The following is an 18918-nucleotide window of genomic DNA, read 5'->3' as shown; positions in this document are numbered from 1 at the left end:
AGAAGGATTAGGCGAGTGGGAAACGACTTGCAGAAATTTTTCGACAGCATGTGCCTATTCATCCTAATTTTCTCTGGTATAAGTTTGTATTTACTTATCTGTTCACACTGCGAATTCCTCTAATTTCTCCAATTTAATAGCATTTACTCGATATTTTACCCACTCAAATTATAATTACTTTATCATCTTTCACAATATTTATCAGTCAAGGTGTAACGGCAAGAATATCAAAATATTTTAATTAAATCTTTTACTTCTTTTGTTTGTTTAGTGTTTTAGTCCTAGTCTTTGCTTAGTATTTATACAAAAATTTTAACTTAGTTTGGCATATTGCTCATTATTGTCATCGTGCCAGTTACCGGTAACAGATGACTAGACGTTTGACGAGGAAATGAACTTCGAAACGTCCTTTTCAGGATGTCTAATATTTGAATATGTATTAAAATCCCAACTCTTTTGGAATGTCATACAAAAAAGAATTTTTAAATAAATCCAAACGTTTTTTTTCGTTTCTTTAAAAAAATTGCATCCGATTGGTTGCAGATCAAACATTGTATGTATACTACTACCGAATTCCAGTCGATAATTAGTTGTAAATCAGTTCCATTTGTGTATACAAACTTGTATACGCAGTTTCAAGCACATGATTTTCTACATATATATTGAAAAGGTGCATGGCTAATCGTATAAAATAGCTGTAAAAAACTGCAAATTACAATCTGCATTTTGTTGAACAAGAAAATGGAAAGTTTTTTGAATGCCAAATAACCAAAGCGTTTAAAATAAAATTGAATTTTTCACGATCAAAACACGTTCATTTTTCGTAAGACAAAATATGGAGAATATACTGAGTTAAATTAGATATTTATTACCGGCGCCAAAACACACATATATGGAAGAGATTGCTCTATTGGTTGTGTATCGACATTATTATTATGTAAAAATATAAACGCATCAAACAAAAAGATCATTTTTCAAACGGAATTTGTATGCATGAAGAAACTTCTTTTGCTTATTGATAAAGAGAAGCATGTAAAAGTTTATAGCTGTGAACATAATGAAAATGAAAATGAAATTAACTACCGATTCATTATTTGAATGAAATTGAAACTTTATCAATGTTAGAGGAGTGTTACATAATTCATTTCCTTAGTTGAGTATGCTATACAGACGGGTATTTGTATAACATCGCGGTGCCGTCGATGATTATGTTATGAAGGTTTAAATTTGGAAACTTTTTGGACCGCACATTAATTTCATCGAAGATGTTATTACGGGCATGACTAGCAGATTTTGACGACTCATATCTCCTAATTGCTCCGTACGATATACATTGTCGGTGAAAAAAATATCAGAAAAACAGCGATTGGGCTGTGGTTCTAAAACCGTTTCGCTTGGATGTAAAAATGGTTCTTGGTATAATTACTATCGGTAATTAGTTAATTAGTAGGGAAAAGAACCAAGAACCAATACTATGTGTGATCGTCAGAGAGAAACCGAACAGAAGCCATGAGACAAGAAATAAGCAACAAAAAATTGTGAGGGCATTATGTTGTACACACATATTGTACAATTACAATAAAACTAATTACATCGAAACTTTATATAGAATTTACTCATATGTTCAACCTAATGGAACCGCATTACGTAGCAGTTTCTCCAACTTGGTTTCTAACAAACACAAAACACAATTAAATTTAACGCAATTTGTCACATTGTAAAGAAATTTAATTGGACTGAATCTTAAATGAAAAAAAGAGCTTGGATTATAATAAAAAGAGGTAGCATAATAGAGCCGAATATAAATATAAAATGCGACCATGTATGCATTATATGTACGACGCGATGTATGTACTTTCTAGATTTTCATTACCTTTTTTTCTTCATTCAGCGCAATTTAAGCCAGATGATATCTTAGCCATGAGTATATTTATCCATTGAATTTATTATTATTTGAAATGATATTTGAACCACCACGAATTAAATGAATGAAAAAAAAAGAACTTTCGTGTCACAGATTTACATACCATACCTAGCTGCACATAATAATATATTTTTATGACAAAAACATTTATGTTTATCTCAGTTATCGCTGAGAAAAAACCAACGAAAATGAAAGTCTTCCATGAGTACACAAATTTATATCATTTGATATGTGAAGCACAACAAAAATTGCATCGCAATGCTTCATCGTCTTTTGCAACCAATTTTTTTAATTTTATTGTTTTAATTCAATATATGGCTTACGTTGCATCAACATATCTTTTGAACATTTCAATGCAACTGCTGCATTACAGATTACCAGCAAAGATAAACATTCAGATACATATATGGACTTTTAATGTTAATTTTAGGTGTGGTACATGTAATAGCTTATGCTACATATATACGTAATTGTTAACGAATCCTTATGCCAGACGTTCAATTTCGATAGTTTTTCAACTACTCTGCAATAAGTTAAATATCCTCAAGCTATGCTTGCAAGACATGACACGCATCTCGAATAAAGTTTTAATAAAAAAAGAATTTTTGAGCATGCAGTACATTCGGTACTAGAACAATGCCACACTCAATCTGTTATTAAACCTAAAGCGGAGTACATTGCGATGTGAAATAAGTAGATAACTCTTGTCGCCCACAATATAATTATTGAATTGTGTCTGTAACCGACATAAAACGGGTTTATTAATACGAAATGTAACGGTTTGGCTATCATATTTTTATACGAATAAAATGAGATTATCCGTAGACTGGTTCAATGTCAACAGTAAGCAATATAAATTTGAATATTAATTTGACATATAAATTATCTGCAAACAGAAAAATCTTGTCCTTAGACGTTGCAATATCTTTCACATGGGCAGTTATTACATATTTTACTTAGACCGAATCAATACTGGTTTTTATCGCATCGTTAATTGTACTTGTTTTCTAAGAGCTATACGCTAAAATGTCGATCAAATGGAATCCCTGTCTATTTGTGTGGTATTGAAATCGATCGTTTCATTGATCTTCGCTTCATTTGCTTGTTTATCAGTAAGAAAAACTCAAACATTCACTCAAACAGATCCAGAAGTTACCATATATAGTCTCAGAATCACCTGTTAACAAAAGCTACAAGGAAAATAAACGGTGGCCCCTGCTGAGTGTATCCTTACATATCAAAGCCTACGTTTGAACAAATGAAGTAAAAGATTTTTATTCAAATTTTAGGCGGTACTTTAAACAAAGAAATTGACAGATTTATTGATTAAATCCCGATACGTAAATCCCGATTTAAAAAAAATCAAATGTAAAAATGTGATTGACCAAGTCACTAGGTGAACATATCGATTTCCTCCAATTTACATTAATAGAGTTGACGACTTCATGTGTGGTCATTCACATCGAATTTTAGGATCCAGAAAATGTGTAATGTCTCGTAAACTTTACATTTGATTCGATAAATTACCATAAATTAACCGTGTTGTTTCGTTCACTATTATCTCTGAGGAAAACATAAATTTCGGAACAACAACCGAAAACTAAACTAACATTAAATCTTCGACGAATCAAAGTGCATTACTTTTATTTGGACGGTTTTTTTTATCAATTTAGAGCCGTACGTATATTTTGAATAAAAGATCACAAGGTTCCTATTGTGTCTACAAAAAATATAAAACTTTTTTTTTCTGTAACGTAAAAAAGAGAATCATTATCTAATAAAAATGTAAAACATGGGACTAAAAACGAAACATGTTAGGGCCTATAAGCGGATATCAACCGTCACACTTCGCAGCTCTTGCGTGAACCGCTCTATGTGCATCGGTGTGTTGTGGAGTAGATAAAAAAAATTCAGAATTTTTTATTCCAACTATTCGTTTTATTAAGAGCAGGGATTGAATTAAATTTAATTCGTGTGTATAAAATGGTAATGGGTCTAAAAATCTACGCATGTTGTTGTTGTTGTTTTAATTGCCGAGTACTTAAGTGATTTTTCTTCTTTGTGTAGTATAATTATGTTGAACTTGTTACTGTGAATGACTTTTCATTTTTTTTTCTTCTTTTTTTCTCTTTTCAGAGAAATATTTCTAACAACCAGATTTCAGATTGTCTTTTGTTACTCATATTTTATGGCTATTAATTTGAATCAACAAAACCTAACAGTTTTATGTTCCAATTATAAAATGCAACCAAGATCCCCTTATTTACACTATGCAACATTATTGTCAATTAACCTTTCACAGGCGACAAGCATATTAACAGCTTTACTATCTGATCTATTACGTCATTCGATCGAAGATTTTCATATGTTGATTTCAGAAATCTTTTACTTCATTTGTTTTTAACATGATTTTTGCTATGTAACACGTTATTAGTCAGAACTTGTCGTTTATTATTACTGTCGTTGTCGATAACAGATGACAGCATTAGTTGCATTAGTTTATATTATGCGCCTCGTAAACAAAGGCATGAAATTCCATTCTCTTATAACACGATATGTGTATAATATTTTGCTGAAACGTTTTTGTATAGTGCAGAGATACATTCCGCCGTCTTGAACTAAATATCTTCTCGTTTCTCGTACGAATATAATAATATTTAACAAAGTTTGTTTATACTAACCTTTCTTAATCGCAAGACCTCAATCTCACTGGATTTATTCTTTGATTCCTGCAAAGAAAAATATACGAAACGAACGTTGTTAAAATGCAATGTAATTTCGAAAAGTAATAAAACATCTGTTGGACTGTTATCATTATAAGAAAAATCTTACAAATTAATTATCTCGCTGTACGTTCGAAATTTTAAAACTTTCAAATAATAGTTTACCGGAAATAGACCTATTGTTGCATCAAATCGACACATATTTAGCAATGCATTTCTACCAAAAATTTTACAAATAAAATCTATTCTAGACAAACATTTGAATGTTCGGCCCTGGTTTCGTTTATAGACAAATAATTTAAATTTTCGAAAATTGTCATTCGTTTCGACTTGATCAAAATAATTCAACATGAAGCTTCATGTAAAATCGATCAAACTGGAATATTTTTCACTAGGCCCATGCATAATAAGAAGGAGTAGGATCTGGTTCTGACACAAATTCCACAGGCTTATTTTTGGTCGGCCATTTTTTCAAAGAATCGTTAGCCCCGAGTTATAATTCTGAAAAACAGAAGACCGAAATCGGACGCATTTTCTATTGGAATTTTTTATATGTGCCCAGTAAGGTATTCGAGGTAAGGTATTGTCTTAGCACAATGGGCCCAAACGGTGGCCCCCGTGCGTGTTTTACTTAGTAAAACAGCTGCATTAAATAAAAAAAAAAGGTATTCGAACCCAGAAGCCAAAACAACTTTCAAAACAATTCTTCGAAGCTTGTGTGGCTAGTGTGAGTTGATTAACAAAAATTTCTCCAGTTACACGAGCCGTACAGGCTCGTGTGGGGTGTCATTAGGAAGGTAATTGCATGTACTCCCGGGGCAAATAGCGTCTTGCATGGCTACAAATTCATCCACACTGAGATATGTACAGTTGAAGTTTTCAACCGTAAAAGACTGAAAACTTACACTTTTCTCACAGAAATTTCTCGAGTACTAGAAACGTGCACGGTCGTGTGGGATGTCATTAGAAAGGCAATTGCATATACTTTTAGGGAAAGTAGAGCTTACGGAAGTTCGGTAGCATCTACGATGATTCAATTAACAACTTAAATATTTCAACTTCTCATAAATCGTCGTAGATGCTTCCAAACCCCAATAACCCTATTTGCCCAGAAGTACATGCAATTACCTTTCTAATGACACCCCACACGACCCTGTATGGATAACTAGCCATAAAAGCTTCGAAGATTTTTTTTGAAATTGGTTTTGGCTTCTGGGGTCGAATACCTTACTGGGCATATATAAAAAAATCCAAAAGAAAATGCGTCCGATATCGGCCTTCTGTTTTTCAGAAGAATCCCTCCCTCTACTGACTTATTTTTTGGCCAATACGTTCTCTAAAACGGCTTTTCCCCGTAACGCCATGACGGCACATTTTTGGCCAAACAAAGACAAAATGTGGTAGACAACATGATCAACATCGTCCATCATTTGGACAAAAATGTGCTATCGTGGCGTCACGGTATACCGGGAAATTGGACTAATAAGCGGGAAATGTAAGACGGCGAAACCAGTTTTCCTGTGTTTGGTTACCGGGAAGAAAACATTATTTCCTTGCACGATTAAACACATTGTTAACTGCAACAAGTGAGTATAAAGCAACTAATGTGTTGCTACCACACTCTCGTAATTCATGTGGTTCTATATATCAAACCGCTTGGAAAGGATAAATGGAAATGTCACTTCTTTTGTGAAATTTCGTGAATCCTGTTGTGTGTTTATTGCTTTCTTACTGAACTCATAAATATGTACATTACACTTCAGTGGTTAATTCTAAAGCATGGATCGCACTACACTCCGTTGGGGAATTGGTTTATCCGTTTGCATGACAATTCAGCAAAAGCCAGTGAATCAAAATGAATTTCTGAGAAACTGTATACGAAATTGAATCGTGTTCAATGTTTCATCGTAAACGGTGGCAAAACGGAGAACTTTTTCGTAAACGGATCCTGTGCGATTCGTGCTTTACAGAAAGTGAGAATGTACGTACATCTGGTAAATCTTTTTCCTAGCAAACGGAGGAAAGTTTTTTTAAACTGCATTTTGTTGAGTTGAGTGAAAGAATCTTACAAACAGACATCTAACGGAATTAAGGCCTCGATTAGTTTATGGGTTATTAAAGAAATATTAGAAAAAATTATGTAAGTTTAAATGGTTTCATCTCAATTTGAACATTTTCATCAAATTACACCAGCATAAATGGTTAGATTTGATTTTAATTTGCAATAATTCATCATTATACCTCTTCTTAAGTACAACAAAAACATTTGTTATAAACTTTGACTGATGCTTGGGTTGTGGTTAAATAATTGTTGATTATTAGGCATATTAGGTAATAATTCCTAATAACTCTCTGCTTTTCCACGAAAAGATTTAGAAATTATTACAGAATTAGCGCTCCAAATTACATAATTAGCCTAAAACATTCCACTCATAAAATAATTTGGGGGACGATTGAGAGTGCAAGAAACCCGTAAATAATGTGAAGGGATAAAATTCATTTAATTATTCACCTGTAAGCGATTGTTTGAGGTATATTTCCGTTTCGGTATGGTTGAGAATGGTTTTTGTGTAGCGGGTAACACCGTCGCTAACATCGTTGATGAATCCATATCTTCCGCAGGTGATGTATCACATTTGGATATTCGAAAACTTAATTCAAAGTCGAGTGATTGACTTTGATTGGTGTTGAATGACAAGGACCGTGCAAATGAACTTTTAAAATACTGACATGATGCAGGTGATTTAGTTGGGGACACGTTGTTTTTCGTATTGTTCGGAGAAAATTCAGAGCTATCACTTTTTGGTAATCTCACTTCACTGTTTTCGAGAAGATTTGCCATAGTTATAGCACAATATGTCTGAGAACAACACAACACAAATTACATCATTTTGTCGTTTTAATTCAAAAGAATATTTTTTACTGAAATATTATAAAAATCAAAACACTCTTAACGGGAAGCACAGAACATTAACTTGTTCGAACAAAAATCTTTTTTGTTTACAAAATCACTTGACCGCTTGAAAAAACACACAGCAGGTAAGACAGAATGCGGTAAACTGATTATTTGAATGCACATTTTCAACTCTCATTCACTGATCCCCTCTCTATTTCTCTCTTTGGCCAAATGCGCCAAGTGTCAAACAGTCATCAATTACAGCTACATCTGTGGGTATATTCTCACAATTATTAGGGACAATTTTTAAAATCAACAATCATCGAAGTACGATGTCATGATAAAATCTCCGTGAAATTGAATGCAGGGTACCAAATGTTGACAAAGAAAATGGTTGAAACTCTGATGTGAGGGCTAAATTATTTCAAGATTTGCAACCCAATTAATGATCACGAATACATCTGCATCCAGCTCTTCCTTTCAATAAAGGATTTCCGAGTCCATACGTATATTAAAAGAACAAAACAGAGAATAAGTTTGGCAATTGAAAGGTCTAACGCAACGAGAGTGATGGGAACCTTCAATGCTTCAGAGTCAATGAAAAAATTCTCATTTATATTTTGTAATTATTGTAATTACTCAACTTTGCTTTGCTTTTGACGTTATGAGTCCCTTTACTTTTGACATTAAGAGTCCCTTTTAACTCTTTGTACACGGAGATTACTACTTATACCCATAATACCCATAATACCCATCATGCATGTTCGGTTTCAAATTATTTTTTTTCCTAATTAAATGTTTTTGCAGATGAGCCACAAACCTAATAACACCCTATCTGCCTCTGAACTACATGACCTCAGCTATCCAATCATTACCATATCACTCGTTAATACAAGAAATAGTCATTTGTGTACCTGATTTGCACTATTGATTTTAGGCAATTTCGCGAGTTGTAGGCCGAACGGAGTGAGGCTTACAACTCGGCTTGCAAGCGAAAGTGCCTAAAATCAATCGTCCAAAGCAAGTACACATGTGAGTTTTCATGCAAAGTCTGAGGTAGACTTGAGCTACGAAATGCAAAATCGGTTGTCTTTGGTAAATTAATAAAATGTTGATCAGAGCAGAAGTAAATGTGGTTAGAAGTTTAAAATATCAATCAATCAGGGACAGGGACAATCAGTAAAAACACCAACTTGACAAAACATCACTTATCATCAAAAAATTTTGAGCCTTTTGAGCGTTGAAGGTTTCATACCAACATGAAGAAAACAAACATGAAATTTTGTAAATGTCAAAGTCTCTTCGCAAAAACTTTTTGTCTTGTCTAAAATATTGTTCCACGTCCTCAACCAAATAAATATGTTAAAACTTAACTTAAATTACAATTTATAACACTGAATTACATCGGATTAGTCAATTGTTTACATTTTGAATTGCTTCGTTTGGTGAATATTAACAGTGATAAGAAATGGCGAGTCCCAGAACCAGAAGAGTTTTACAAGATTTGAAGCAAACGAATGAAAATAGTGTAAGTGAAAGTGTAATTATACGCTTTACGCAATAATCTTCGCGTTTCTTTCTTTATAAAAACAAAAGTGACGGATTTCTCAATACCTAATATTAGTGTCACTAGAGACGTGGCACTAGCTGCCATTGGAATTGAGTTGTCCTTGAGCTCACAACATTATGTTTTTTGAAGTTGACTTTACGTATCTCAAGATTTCATACGTTTTTTCTGACAGAAATGCTTCGAATGTGGAACTCACAACCCCCAGTGGGTGTCTGTAACCTACGGCATCTGGATTTGCTTAGAGTGTTCGGGAAAGCATCGTGGACTTGGTGTTCACCTTTCATTTGTACGTTCTGTGACTATGGACAAGTGGAAGGACGTTGAGCTGGAAAAAATGAAAGCAGGTGGGAATCGAAATGCACGTGAATTTCTCGATGACCAGCCCGATTGGAATGATTCACTGCCGATTCAGCAACGGTATAACAGCAAAGCCGCTGCATTATATCGAGACAAAATCTCAACATTAGCCCAAGGCAAGTCCTGGAGTCCATCAAGTTCGTCTGCTCAAAATTATCAGAGTTCAAGTGTGAACGCTTACGAAACAAAGGGTGGAAATAGCGGATCATTCCAGAATAGTAATTCTTATCAAGATTTCGGTGGTTATCAGGACAGTGGTAGTGGATATCAGAATATGGTCAACACGCCCGAATTTAAAGAGCAAAAAGAGAATTATTTCTCGAAAATACAAGACCAAAACGCTATGCGCCCAGAGTAAGTTGTCACCCTCGGATGTTTCAGTTTCCAGGCTTCTAATCATAAACCGTTTCCATTCAGCAATGTACCACCGAATCAAGGGGGAAAATATTCGGGATTCGGTTATTCTCGCGAGCCACCACCGAAAAGTCAATCGCAAGAATTGATTGACTCAACGGTATCATCATTAGCATCGAGTTTTAGTTGGTTGTCGGCTGGTGCCGTGAAAATTGCTGCAACGGCGAAGGATAGTGCATCGCGATACAGCAATATAGCATCACAAAAGGTAATTTTCGTTAATTGGAGATAGTTTACCTTCAATTGGTAGCCGGGCAAGACCTCGTAAAGAGTATTGTAGTAGAAGTAGAAGATTTTAATCGCAGAATCCTGTAACAAAATGATTCATTACCTGATGGCAGGTTTGCGGAAAACTTATTGACAATTTGCGCAAAATTGTTTGGGCCTTAGTATGCTCAACGGTGGGATTAAAGCCCGAACTCGTATTCGTCAAAATAAAAATGTTCAAACAAAGACGTACTCTTCTAAGAAAGTAACAGATACCATGACTCGTTTCAGACAGGTTCAAGGCGAACTTGTTCGCTTCGGATACTTTGGCTAGGCTGCATTTTTTTCCTTTTTTTTATTTTAATTTATTATTTTCATTTAAGGTTAAAGATGGCACATTGGTAGAAGATTTAAGCTCGCAAGTAACGAATTTAGCTTCCAAGGTTTGTTTTCTTTTTATTTTATTTTGTTTTAAGTGTTACACATCATCAGCACCAACAACACCTAGCCTAATAATTCCGAAATGTTCTGTAAAAGCCACCGAATGTTGAAATATTGTTTTAAAATGTGTGCACCTTACCATTTACACTGATAAGACGATGGTTGCATTCTTAGTCATCTAAGTTTAATTTTGAGTGAAAGAAGGAACAGAAACAACACGCCAATCGTTTATTAAAGAGAAAGGAGAAATGAGTCATTCAGCTTTTCATTAGGCGACGCGGCTGATAATACGAGTCGTTTAAAAATACTTGCTATAAATAAGTCGAATTCACCAAATCTATTCCTTCAATAGGTTGGCGACTTCAGTAAAAAGGGTTGGAGTTCACTATCTGGCAGCAATGTTTCTTCACCGCAAGGAGGATATGGATCTGGTCAAAATGGTGACGCCCCCACGGAAGGATATCAATCTAATCGACATTCAAATGCATACGACGGTCTACCATCTAAAGACGATGATTTCGGCTGGGACAACAATAAATACAATTCTTAGTAGGTTCTTCAATTGTAACATTCGTTTCAAGTAGAAATCATTTTTTTTTTTGTAATTTACTCTAGTCAATCAGCATCTCCGACCACGGAAGACAATTGGAATGGATTCGAGAGCAAAGCAACGGAGAAACGAAAAGAATACAAATCGGAGAACAGTGTCAGTCGAAAATCCACTCAATCAGTTGCGTCTCCCGACTTTGATGGGTTTGATGTGAAAACGTCCAAGCCGAAAACTGTTGCTGGTAAAACGAAAAAAATTGAGGACGACGCCTGGGATTTGTTGAATAATTGAAATGTTTCGTTTAAATTGAATTGATCACTGAAAATTGCTATAGGATGAATTAAACTAAAGATATCTGTCTGTATCATCATTATAAATTATGCCCATTTTAACAACATTATATATGAAGAAGAAAAGAATTTTATTGGATTGATGGAAGTTGTAAAATCAATGTAAAAAGCTTCGGCTCATTATTAAAGTGTCAAAAAAATCCAAACATTTTACGTTTTCATTTCTACATTTCATTGTAATGCAGATGTGAATCTTTGCTGGAAAAGTATGATTCTGCTGGCCTGGAAAGCAGAATTATGAACATTTTTTGATTGGAGGTACTTTTTTTGAAAGTCGAGTGAATCTGCCAATTAGAAAACTCGTCAAAATTGTGTGAAATTATTTCTGTTGAATTTTAATCAACAATGGAACACAAAAACTTGATAACAACTGCAACTTTTGACGCGATATAAATACTGAAAAGTTCATTGATCTAAAGAGCTGTTGTAGGCAGCTGTTCAAACCCACAAACATATATTCCCGTGAAGTATCGCCAAAGTCAAATCGCCAAGAAAAAATTAAATCATTTAAAAAATTCTCAAAAACTGACGAATCGCCAAAAAAAATGCCAAAGTGTGAAGAACCGCCAAGAAAAATCGCTGAAGTGTGAAGAAACGACAAAATGTGAAGAAACGCCAACATTTTTTTTTGGCGATACTTCACGGGAGTCAAACATATCACTTATGTTTTCTATGGAGATGTGCAATATTCGATTACATCAATTGATGAACATTTCCCAAGATCACGTCTTCATGGTCTTTAAGTAGCATGCTTCCCCTTCAAAAATAAGGGAAAATAGTCGCTGGATGATGTTTCCTCGATTGTAGTGATTTATTGTAGTTGTAAGAATCTATTACTATTGATTTATGTCTTTATTTCTGTCTATAAAAACTAAGTTAGTATCATTTATGGTCTGTCTAGAGTTATAAAAACGCGTTGAGTCAAACTATACGACTATTGGTAAGACGTTAAGGCAGTAGCAATTACGTTTTCTTATTATTCTATACTCATCATCAGTCAATCAGTAGGAAAGTTTGAAAGAGCCAATACGAACGACGGCAGCCAATACGAACTCTGTGACTTCTGAAAGAAACGCAGGAGAAGGAAAAAATAATTTACTTCAGATGATGTTTCGTGTATTAACATCATCTGTTATCGATAACGACGGCAAAAATAATGACAAACTTTGAGTAGTGGTCCCTTATATAGTAAAATGCATGTTAAAAAATTGAAGTACACGATTTGAAATCAACAGATTAAAAATACTTTGATCGATTGAAGTAATAGATCCGATAATAATATTGGTGATATGCTTGCCGTCTGTAACCTGTTAACCGAGGCAACGCCAGCAATCAAACGGTAGAAATGTGAAAAATGATGGTTCGAATGGCAATGATAGCAACGATAGCGAATGAGTTTCAAAATTAAAAGATTAAAAGATGCTTCTCTCTTCATAAATTAACATCATGTCTTTGATATAATAATGAACTTTGATAAGTATTGTTAATTTGGTTAAAAAATTCAAAATATTTTTCTTGTGTTGAATTAGAGGAAAGGTCACCATAGTCGTAAGTAAGTTCATAGCCTTCTTCGATATCATCTTTAGCTAACAGCACTTAATGTGGCTTATTAAGGTTAAAAAAAAAATTGTTATGAGATTGCCCGCGATCTTTTAATGGAACAAAACGTCGGATAGACGTTGTGTTTTCGCGCCCCTTTGTTTATTACATTCGAATTCTCAATTTTTTGCGAATATAACGAAATGAAAGAAAAACCAAAAGGTCGGATCGAGGGGTGACGCACTAAGGATTAAATGGATTTAAATCCATTTAATCCCATGTATTTCTTGGATTAAATGTATTAAATGGATTAAATTTGAAGAAGTGCGTGACCCCTCGGGTCGGATAGAAGACTTCTATTGAAAGAAAACGAAAAAAAAGTCTGGTAAAACCAAGGCTGTATACTTTGGATGTCACGCAGATCGCAATTTTATTAGATACGCGGGAACACACCTTTTTACCTCTATACAAGTGGTTGAGAGAGCTTTTGCTGCGTGCGTACGGTTTGTGTTTGGAATTCGGAGACGTGGTAGTACGAGGGAATATGTAAATCGTATTTTGGGCTGCCCAATTATGGAATTTCTTAAGCACCGGTCAATAATCCTCGTCTTCAAACTACTCATCGACAAGTCACCGAGTTATCTTTTTGATAATCTACAACTATCGAGGCGCTCCAGCTTACTAATCATTCCTCGTCACACTACTAGTCAATACAATCATTCATTCTTTGTTGATGCTGTATCGGAATACAACAGGTTACCAAATGTCGTTAAACAAACAGGATCCCTACCATCTTTCAAAAGGCGTTGTCTGGAACATTTCATCAGTCGACAACGGATTATTTGAGTAATTGGAATAAATGTTTCACACCGTCCACTGGTACCATACCATACCATACCATACCATACCTTACGACCTTTACCGTTTCAGTAATAGCACACAGGCATTGTTGGTATATCTTTATCGTTATGAAAGTTATGAACTTATATGTTGTCATTGGTTTTTGATTATGTTGTTGATGCGTACAGTCCGCTATGACTCTTCTTTATTGTCTTTTATTTTTATTTTTTGTTATCTTCAGTTTTTTTTCTATTTTGATTGAGGCTCAAGTTAAATTGTACTACTTTCACTCATTTCTTTCTTGTTTTGTTTATTTAAAAAAAAACGTATACTTTGTTAACGTCGGAACATTTGTATAAGGAGTGATCCTTTTTGTTCTTTGATTACAAATAAATTGAAATTGAAATTGAAATTTTTGATACAAACAAATTCACCAAAATTGAATTGAATTGTATGGTGAATTTTTTGTATGAAATGTGGTGTGTAACCCGCGTTTCTGCATCTGCGTGACCTCCCCAAAGTATACAGCCTTGGGTAGAACTCATCAAATCTAAGAGTTCTAGGAACCGGAACGAGATACTTATCAATTCCCGGTATGAGCAATAATGCCTACGTAGTTGTTCTTTAAAAATGAAAAGTTTTTTTTTAAATTGCCACAATCATACAGATGAAAAATTTTAGAATTGTAACTAGAACTCAAATTAGGTAGGTGGGAATCCTGTCTCATGTCTTGGGAACCACTAAACGGTGCAAGCTTCGCCGGGTATAATTCGACAGAGTTTACTAATACCTTTCTAAATTTCTTCTACTCATAAAAATTAATTAAGAATTGGCCAATTTATTAGTCCACAACGTTGACGAATTTTCCGGAGCAATTTTTCCGAAAGTACCAATACCAAGGACATTTGGACTCACTCAAAAAAATGTTCCACGAAATGTCGGTTTTGGATCACCCTCTCCATAAAAAAGTATTTTACTCTGCCGTGGTATTCGTGATATTCTAGATAATCTTCGAAAATATTTGCTGCTTCACTTGAAACATTCACCTACGCTGATTCGATTTGCTACTTTGTTGAACGATAATATTCCTTTGAATATTTTTATGATAAAAGAACCAGAGAACACCATTTATTCTTGCCGTAGCAGATACATTTTTTCTCAACCTCTCGCTAATAATTTCAAAATTGTGCGCCCAAAAAATTATTCAAATACTGGCGCTCTTTTTACACTTCCAGTGCAGCAAATCGGTTTTCAAACCGATATGGGCGAAACCGATTCTACTCTATTTCAACGATTTCAACCCAGGCGCATGCGCATACATCACACACACTCTTCTCTTTCCGTACGCATACGTCATTTAAAGTGAGGTTATAATCAAAATTATTGTGATTCGCTGTTGTTGAATGTGTGTAGTGATTTGATTTGGATTCGATATGGTACGGAAACTGAAATATCATGAGCAGAAATTGCTGAAAAAGGTCGATTTTATAAATTGGAAAGTTGACAATAATCTGCATGAAGCCAAAGTGTTGAGGAAGTATCATATACGGAAACGAGAAGACTATACCAAGTAAAAAAACCATTTAATTCTGACCACACAAACATTTATTCAATGAAAGGCAATGATTCGCCTCCACAGATACAACAAATTATCCCGAAACATTCGAGAATTAGCTGAAAAAATCAGCGCATTGGATGCGAAGGACCCTTTCCGAACCGAATCGAGCGGTCAGCTGTTGGAGAAATTGTACGTTCTAGGATTGATTCCGACGAAATGGGACCTCAATAACGTCGCCAACGTATCAGCTAGTTCGTTTTGTCGAAGACGACTACCGGTGGTGATGGTTCGAAGTAAGTATTTTCGTACAGTGTTCCGTCGAACTGTTTATCATAACACGATCCAATTCATTTTTAGACAAAATGTCAGAAAACATCAAAAATGCAACAGATCTCATCGAACAAGGACATGTTCGAGTCGGTGCTGAAATGATTAAGGATCCCGCATTCCTGGTGTCACGAACGTTAGAAGATTTTGTTACATGGGTTGATGGTTCAGCGATACGGAGACATATTTTGGAATACAATAATATTGTGAGTTTGGAGTTCGCCGTTACAGCTAGGACGTTTGATTGGACTGATTTTCCTTTTTTCTATTTTAGAGAGACGATTTTGAACTGTAAGATATGGCGTGTAGCTATAAGTTGTTTACCTTTGAATAAATGTTATTAAGTCGGAAAGGTTTTTTGGGTGGCGCGAGTAACGCCTGTTAACAAACTGGGAAGTAATGGAAGCTCAGCTCAGAAGACTGGATAAAACAGAAAAGAATATTTTGATGGGACTTGGTATTAGCCGTGGTATTCTAAGACTCGATACGTGAAAATCATTTCACACATTTCCAGAAACTATTTTTGTTAAAAACAATTCTTGGATTTTTTACACATTATCCTTAATTTTCTCAAAAAATATTTCTCGGAAATTAGTAAAAATTGGGGAAATGTTTTCCCAAAAAATTGTCCCTGCAACATTTCTATGATATAAGGATTGTATACATTCGTGTTGACATTGGATCTATGAACTTATTTGCTAAGACCATTGTACAAAGAACAGATTAACATTAAAAAAAAAATTGAAGACCCCGCAACAGCAGATCTAGTAGCAACAGGGAATAGAGCAGGAAAATTTGAATAAAAGGGTTTCTCAATTCAACAATTTAATTTTGAAAAACTGTTTTTTTACGTTTTACGTAGTATATGGGTCTCTAGTTGGACCTTCAGCTGAGGGTTCAACTGGATCTTTAACTGTACCTTCAGATGAAGATTTACATTTAATTAAAGTTCGAACTCCAGTTGATGGTTTACAGGTCAACTGAAGATCGAGCTTGGGTTGAAGTTGTCGCTGAGTTCCCCCTATATGGATCTAACTAGTACTAGTAACAGGTCTTATTTGTTAAACCTAGAGAATGAAATAAAGCAACAATCTCAATCAGTAACTCCACCACATCGTCAATATCTGAACCTGGCAATGAATGACCGGAATCATCAGATGATGAAGAAGCAAGAGAAGTATTGGCCACTCCACAATGCAATTAAATTCAAAGTACGCTTTTTCTTGGCGTTTCGGACTTGGAAATGCGTCTTCAAAAATTCAATTAGGTGTGTGAAATCGAACAAAAATTTTTCTGCTCACAGGTTGCATAGTTTTCAAATATTTCGTGGTAGAAGCTAACCAAATATATTGGTAGCTACTCCTCGGTACCTCATTTGTTCGTCGACTTCATGGACAACATTATCTGCTTGGAGAAACTATGTTACACTTACAATTCGAGCGTAAAGTTTAAGATTGTAGAATGTATAAATGGATCAGTAGGTAATTTTTAGCGTCTTAGATTTTGCAGATGTTCTAGCATCTGAATAAAACAGAAGTTTCCACTTTACCTGGATGATCGCAACTCGAACGATTTCGGTATTTTATTAATTTTCCACCTTAAAGAATGTAGAGCACGGACTTTACTTTTTTAAATTTCCTGCTGACTTAGATCTAAGTCTCGAGTTCATTTTTAATCAGATTACCATTTACGGCACCGGAAATATACATCTGAACTGGCCCTATTGGAATTCGGGCAATGCCGATTTTTTGTATGAACGAAGGGCTTTTTTCAAATTTTCGATCCTGGGTTTTGATTAGCGACTAGCATGAATCAAAAGCATTATGCGAAGGAAATACTTAGAGATCCAAACTGAACTGCAAAAACGTCGACAGGGTTTAAACAACAGGACAGTCGATCACGACGCTAATTTCTAAAATAAATTTTCATTTGCATTAGATTGATTTTACTTCCGATACTTACCTTAAGGTAACAATCATCAAAATCCCAATACTTACATATCCAGGAATTAATCTTACCTTCTGCCTCAACTTCAACTTCGACGACAGGAAGATAAGAGATAAGATAGAACAGAGACGACCTCGAGCAGACGAAGTTATTGATTCCAGGAACATCTTCTCAAAATTTGAAAAATTTACTTTTCAATCAAGGGTTCGTGGGGGCGAGCTGCTTCCAAAGAATGATAAGTCGACAATTTTTTGTTTTCCTGTTTATTGACAAACCGTTACATTCATCAAATTTTCAAGTAAAAATTTTCGTGTCCAACACTCGTTGCGGCTTAGAACTTCAATCGATGAGGATACTGCGAAGAGCTAAGTGCAAAGTAGCTTCTCAAATAGTTGAACAGCAACTTCTTATCCTTGTGTTGACTCACTGCAGATTTCACAGATTTATCGACAGCTACCTGATCGGCTTTACGTTGTTCCGATGGAGCGTACTTCTCCTTCTTGGCAGCAAAGATTTCGCCTTCACCACGGTTGCGCTTCTTCTTCTGTTCTCGTTTGAAGTAAGCATCGTTGATGTGATCGGGAATGACGACTTTCTCCATATTAATGCGGGTCTGGGTGGCAATAACATAGCGTTGGGAAATGCGACGAATTGGGCAGGAGTTCAACGAGAATGGTCCGGTGATCAACAACAAACCAGATTGAAGAACCTTGAGCACAACAACACGTTTTCCCTTATGCTTTCCGGCAACCACAATAACAACACGACCGGGAATCAATGATTGACGCGTGTTTCGTTTATGTAGCTTGAAGCATCCCTTGGTTGGGCGGTCTGTAACCAATGCTTTGGTTGGGTAGTTGGCCTTGTTTTTGCGTAATTGCACGACACGTTTTCCACCATTGTGAGCGCCGCCAATTTCCTTGACGACTGTCAATGGCTTCTTCGGGACCTGAACCTTCGGTTTCAGTGTTGCTTTTTGACGCCACAATGCCTTGCGTTTATATTGTTGGTGACGCGAATATCTCATTATTCCACCGCTCAGATCGTAGTTGGTGGTTTTACGGAACTTTGATGGCTTTTTTCCCTTTACGGGAGCCTTTTTTACACTCTTTTCAACAGGAGCCATTTGGTAAACACGTGTCTTCTCGTGTCGTTCAAGTAAGAAAGAATGAAAAAATTGCAAATGGCAGAGAAGTACCGATTGTACCGATTCATCGGCGAAGTGACTTTTGTACCGAATGGAATGTGCACTGGAATGTTTTTTGGTGGCGTCAC

The 18918-nt window shown here is 35.3% G+C and overlaps 4 protein-coding genes across 6 annotated transcripts in view; 2 read left to right on the top strand and 2 right to left on the bottom strand.

The window, feature by feature from the left end:
- Nucleotides 1–7709, bottom strand: part of LOC119073706 — a 32383-nt gene extending 24674 nt beyond the window's left edge. The window contains exons 1-2 of one of the 2 annotated variants that reach the window (XM_037179311.1): nucleotides 7160–7709; nucleotides 4606–4653 (exon numbers count right to left, since the gene is read on the bottom strand). In XM_037179311.1, the coding sequence (XP_037035206.1) occupies nucleotides 4606–4653; nucleotides 7160–7489 (378 nt within the window). In that variant the 5' untranslated portion in view covers nucleotides 7490–7709. The remainder of the gene's footprint in view (nucleotides 1–4605; nucleotides 4654–7159) is intronic. The other variant, XM_037179312.1, reaches the window with a different exon arrangement.
- Nucleotides 7710–8721: 1012 nt separating this feature from the next.
- Nucleotides 8722–11578, top strand: LOC119073707 (ADP-ribosylation factor GTPase-activating protein 1). 2 transcript variants are annotated; one of them, XM_037179313.1, is made up of 6 exons: nucleotides 8722–9071; nucleotides 9286–9824; nucleotides 9888–10092; nucleotides 10475–10534; nucleotides 10885–11081; nucleotides 11148–11578. In XM_037179313.1, exons 1-6 carry the CDS (start codon nucleotides 9012–9014, stop codon nucleotides 11371–11373), a joined length of 1287 nt encoding a protein of 428 aa, XP_037035208.1. In that variant the 5' UTR covers nucleotides 8722–9011; the 3' UTR covers nucleotides 11374–11578. The 2 variants fall into 2 exon arrangements, with proteins under 2 accessions (XP_037035208.1, XP_037035209.1); XM_037179314.1 differs by lacking the exon at nucleotides 10475–10534 and having other exon boundaries at nucleotides 8825–9071.
- Nucleotides 11579–15142: 3564 nt separating this feature from the next.
- Nucleotides 15143–16044, top strand: LOC119073719 (U3 small nucleolar ribonucleoprotein protein IMP3). The gene is made up of 4 exons (XM_037179342.1): nucleotides 15143–15381; nucleotides 15451–15662; nucleotides 15727–15902; nucleotides 15971–16044. The coding sequence occupies exons 1-4, from the start codon at nucleotides 15245–15247 to the stop codon at nucleotides 15989–15991; spliced, it is 546 nt and encodes a 181-aa protein (XP_037035237.1). The 5' UTR covers nucleotides 15143–15244; the 3' UTR covers nucleotides 15992–16044.
- Nucleotides 16045–17890: 1846 nt separating this feature from the next.
- LOC119073716 (60S ribosomal protein L6) lies at nucleotides 17891–18822 on the bottom strand. The gene has a single exon (XM_037179339.1). It carries the CDS (start codon nucleotides 18767–18769, stop codon nucleotides 17975–17977), a length of 795 nt encoding a protein of 264 aa, XP_037035234.1. The 5' UTR covers nucleotides 18770–18822; the 3' UTR covers nucleotides 17891–17974.
- Between the last annotated feature and the right edge of the window lie 96 nt (nucleotides 18823–18918).

This window comes from Bradysia coprophila, unplaced genomic scaffold (assembly GCF_014529535.1).
Source record: "Bradysia coprophila strain Holo2 unplaced genomic scaffold, BU_Bcop_v1 contig_138, whole genome shotgun sequence".
Lineage (NCBI taxonomy): Eukaryota > Metazoa > Arthropoda > Insecta > Diptera > Sciaridae > Bradysia > Bradysia coprophila.
The sequence above is the reverse complement of the archived record's forward strand: the minus strand, read 5'-3'. Positions and strand labels throughout refer to the sequence as shown.

Coding starts and splice junctions, on each gene's coding strand:
- LOC119073707 (XM_037179313.1), top strand. CDS start 9,012: ATGGCGAGTCCCAGAACCAGAAGAGTTTTACAAGATTTGAAGCAAACG. Junction 10,535..10,884: donor TAACGAATTTAGCTTCCAAG/GTTTGTTTTCTT, acceptor TTCCTTCAATAG/GTTGGCGACTTCAGTAAAAA. Junction 11,082..11,147: donor AACAATAAATACAATTCTTA/GTAGGTTCTTCA, acceptor AATTTACTCTAG/TCAATCAGCATCTCCGACCA.
- LOC119073719 (XM_037179342.1), top strand. CDS start 15,245: ATGGTACGGAAACTGAAATATCATGAGCAGAAATTGCTGAAAAAGGTC. Junction 15,382..15,450: donor AAACGAGAAGACTATACCAA/GTAAAAAAACCA, acceptor TCGCCTCCACAG/ATACAACAAATTATCCCGAA. Junction 15,903..15,970: donor TTTTGGAATACAATAATATT/GTGAGTTTGGAG, acceptor TTTCTATTTTAG/AGAGACGATTTTGAACTGTA.
- LOC119073716 (XM_037179339.1), bottom strand. CDS start 18,769: ATGGCTCCTGTTGAAAAGAGTGTAAAAAAGGCTCCCGTAAAGGGAAAA.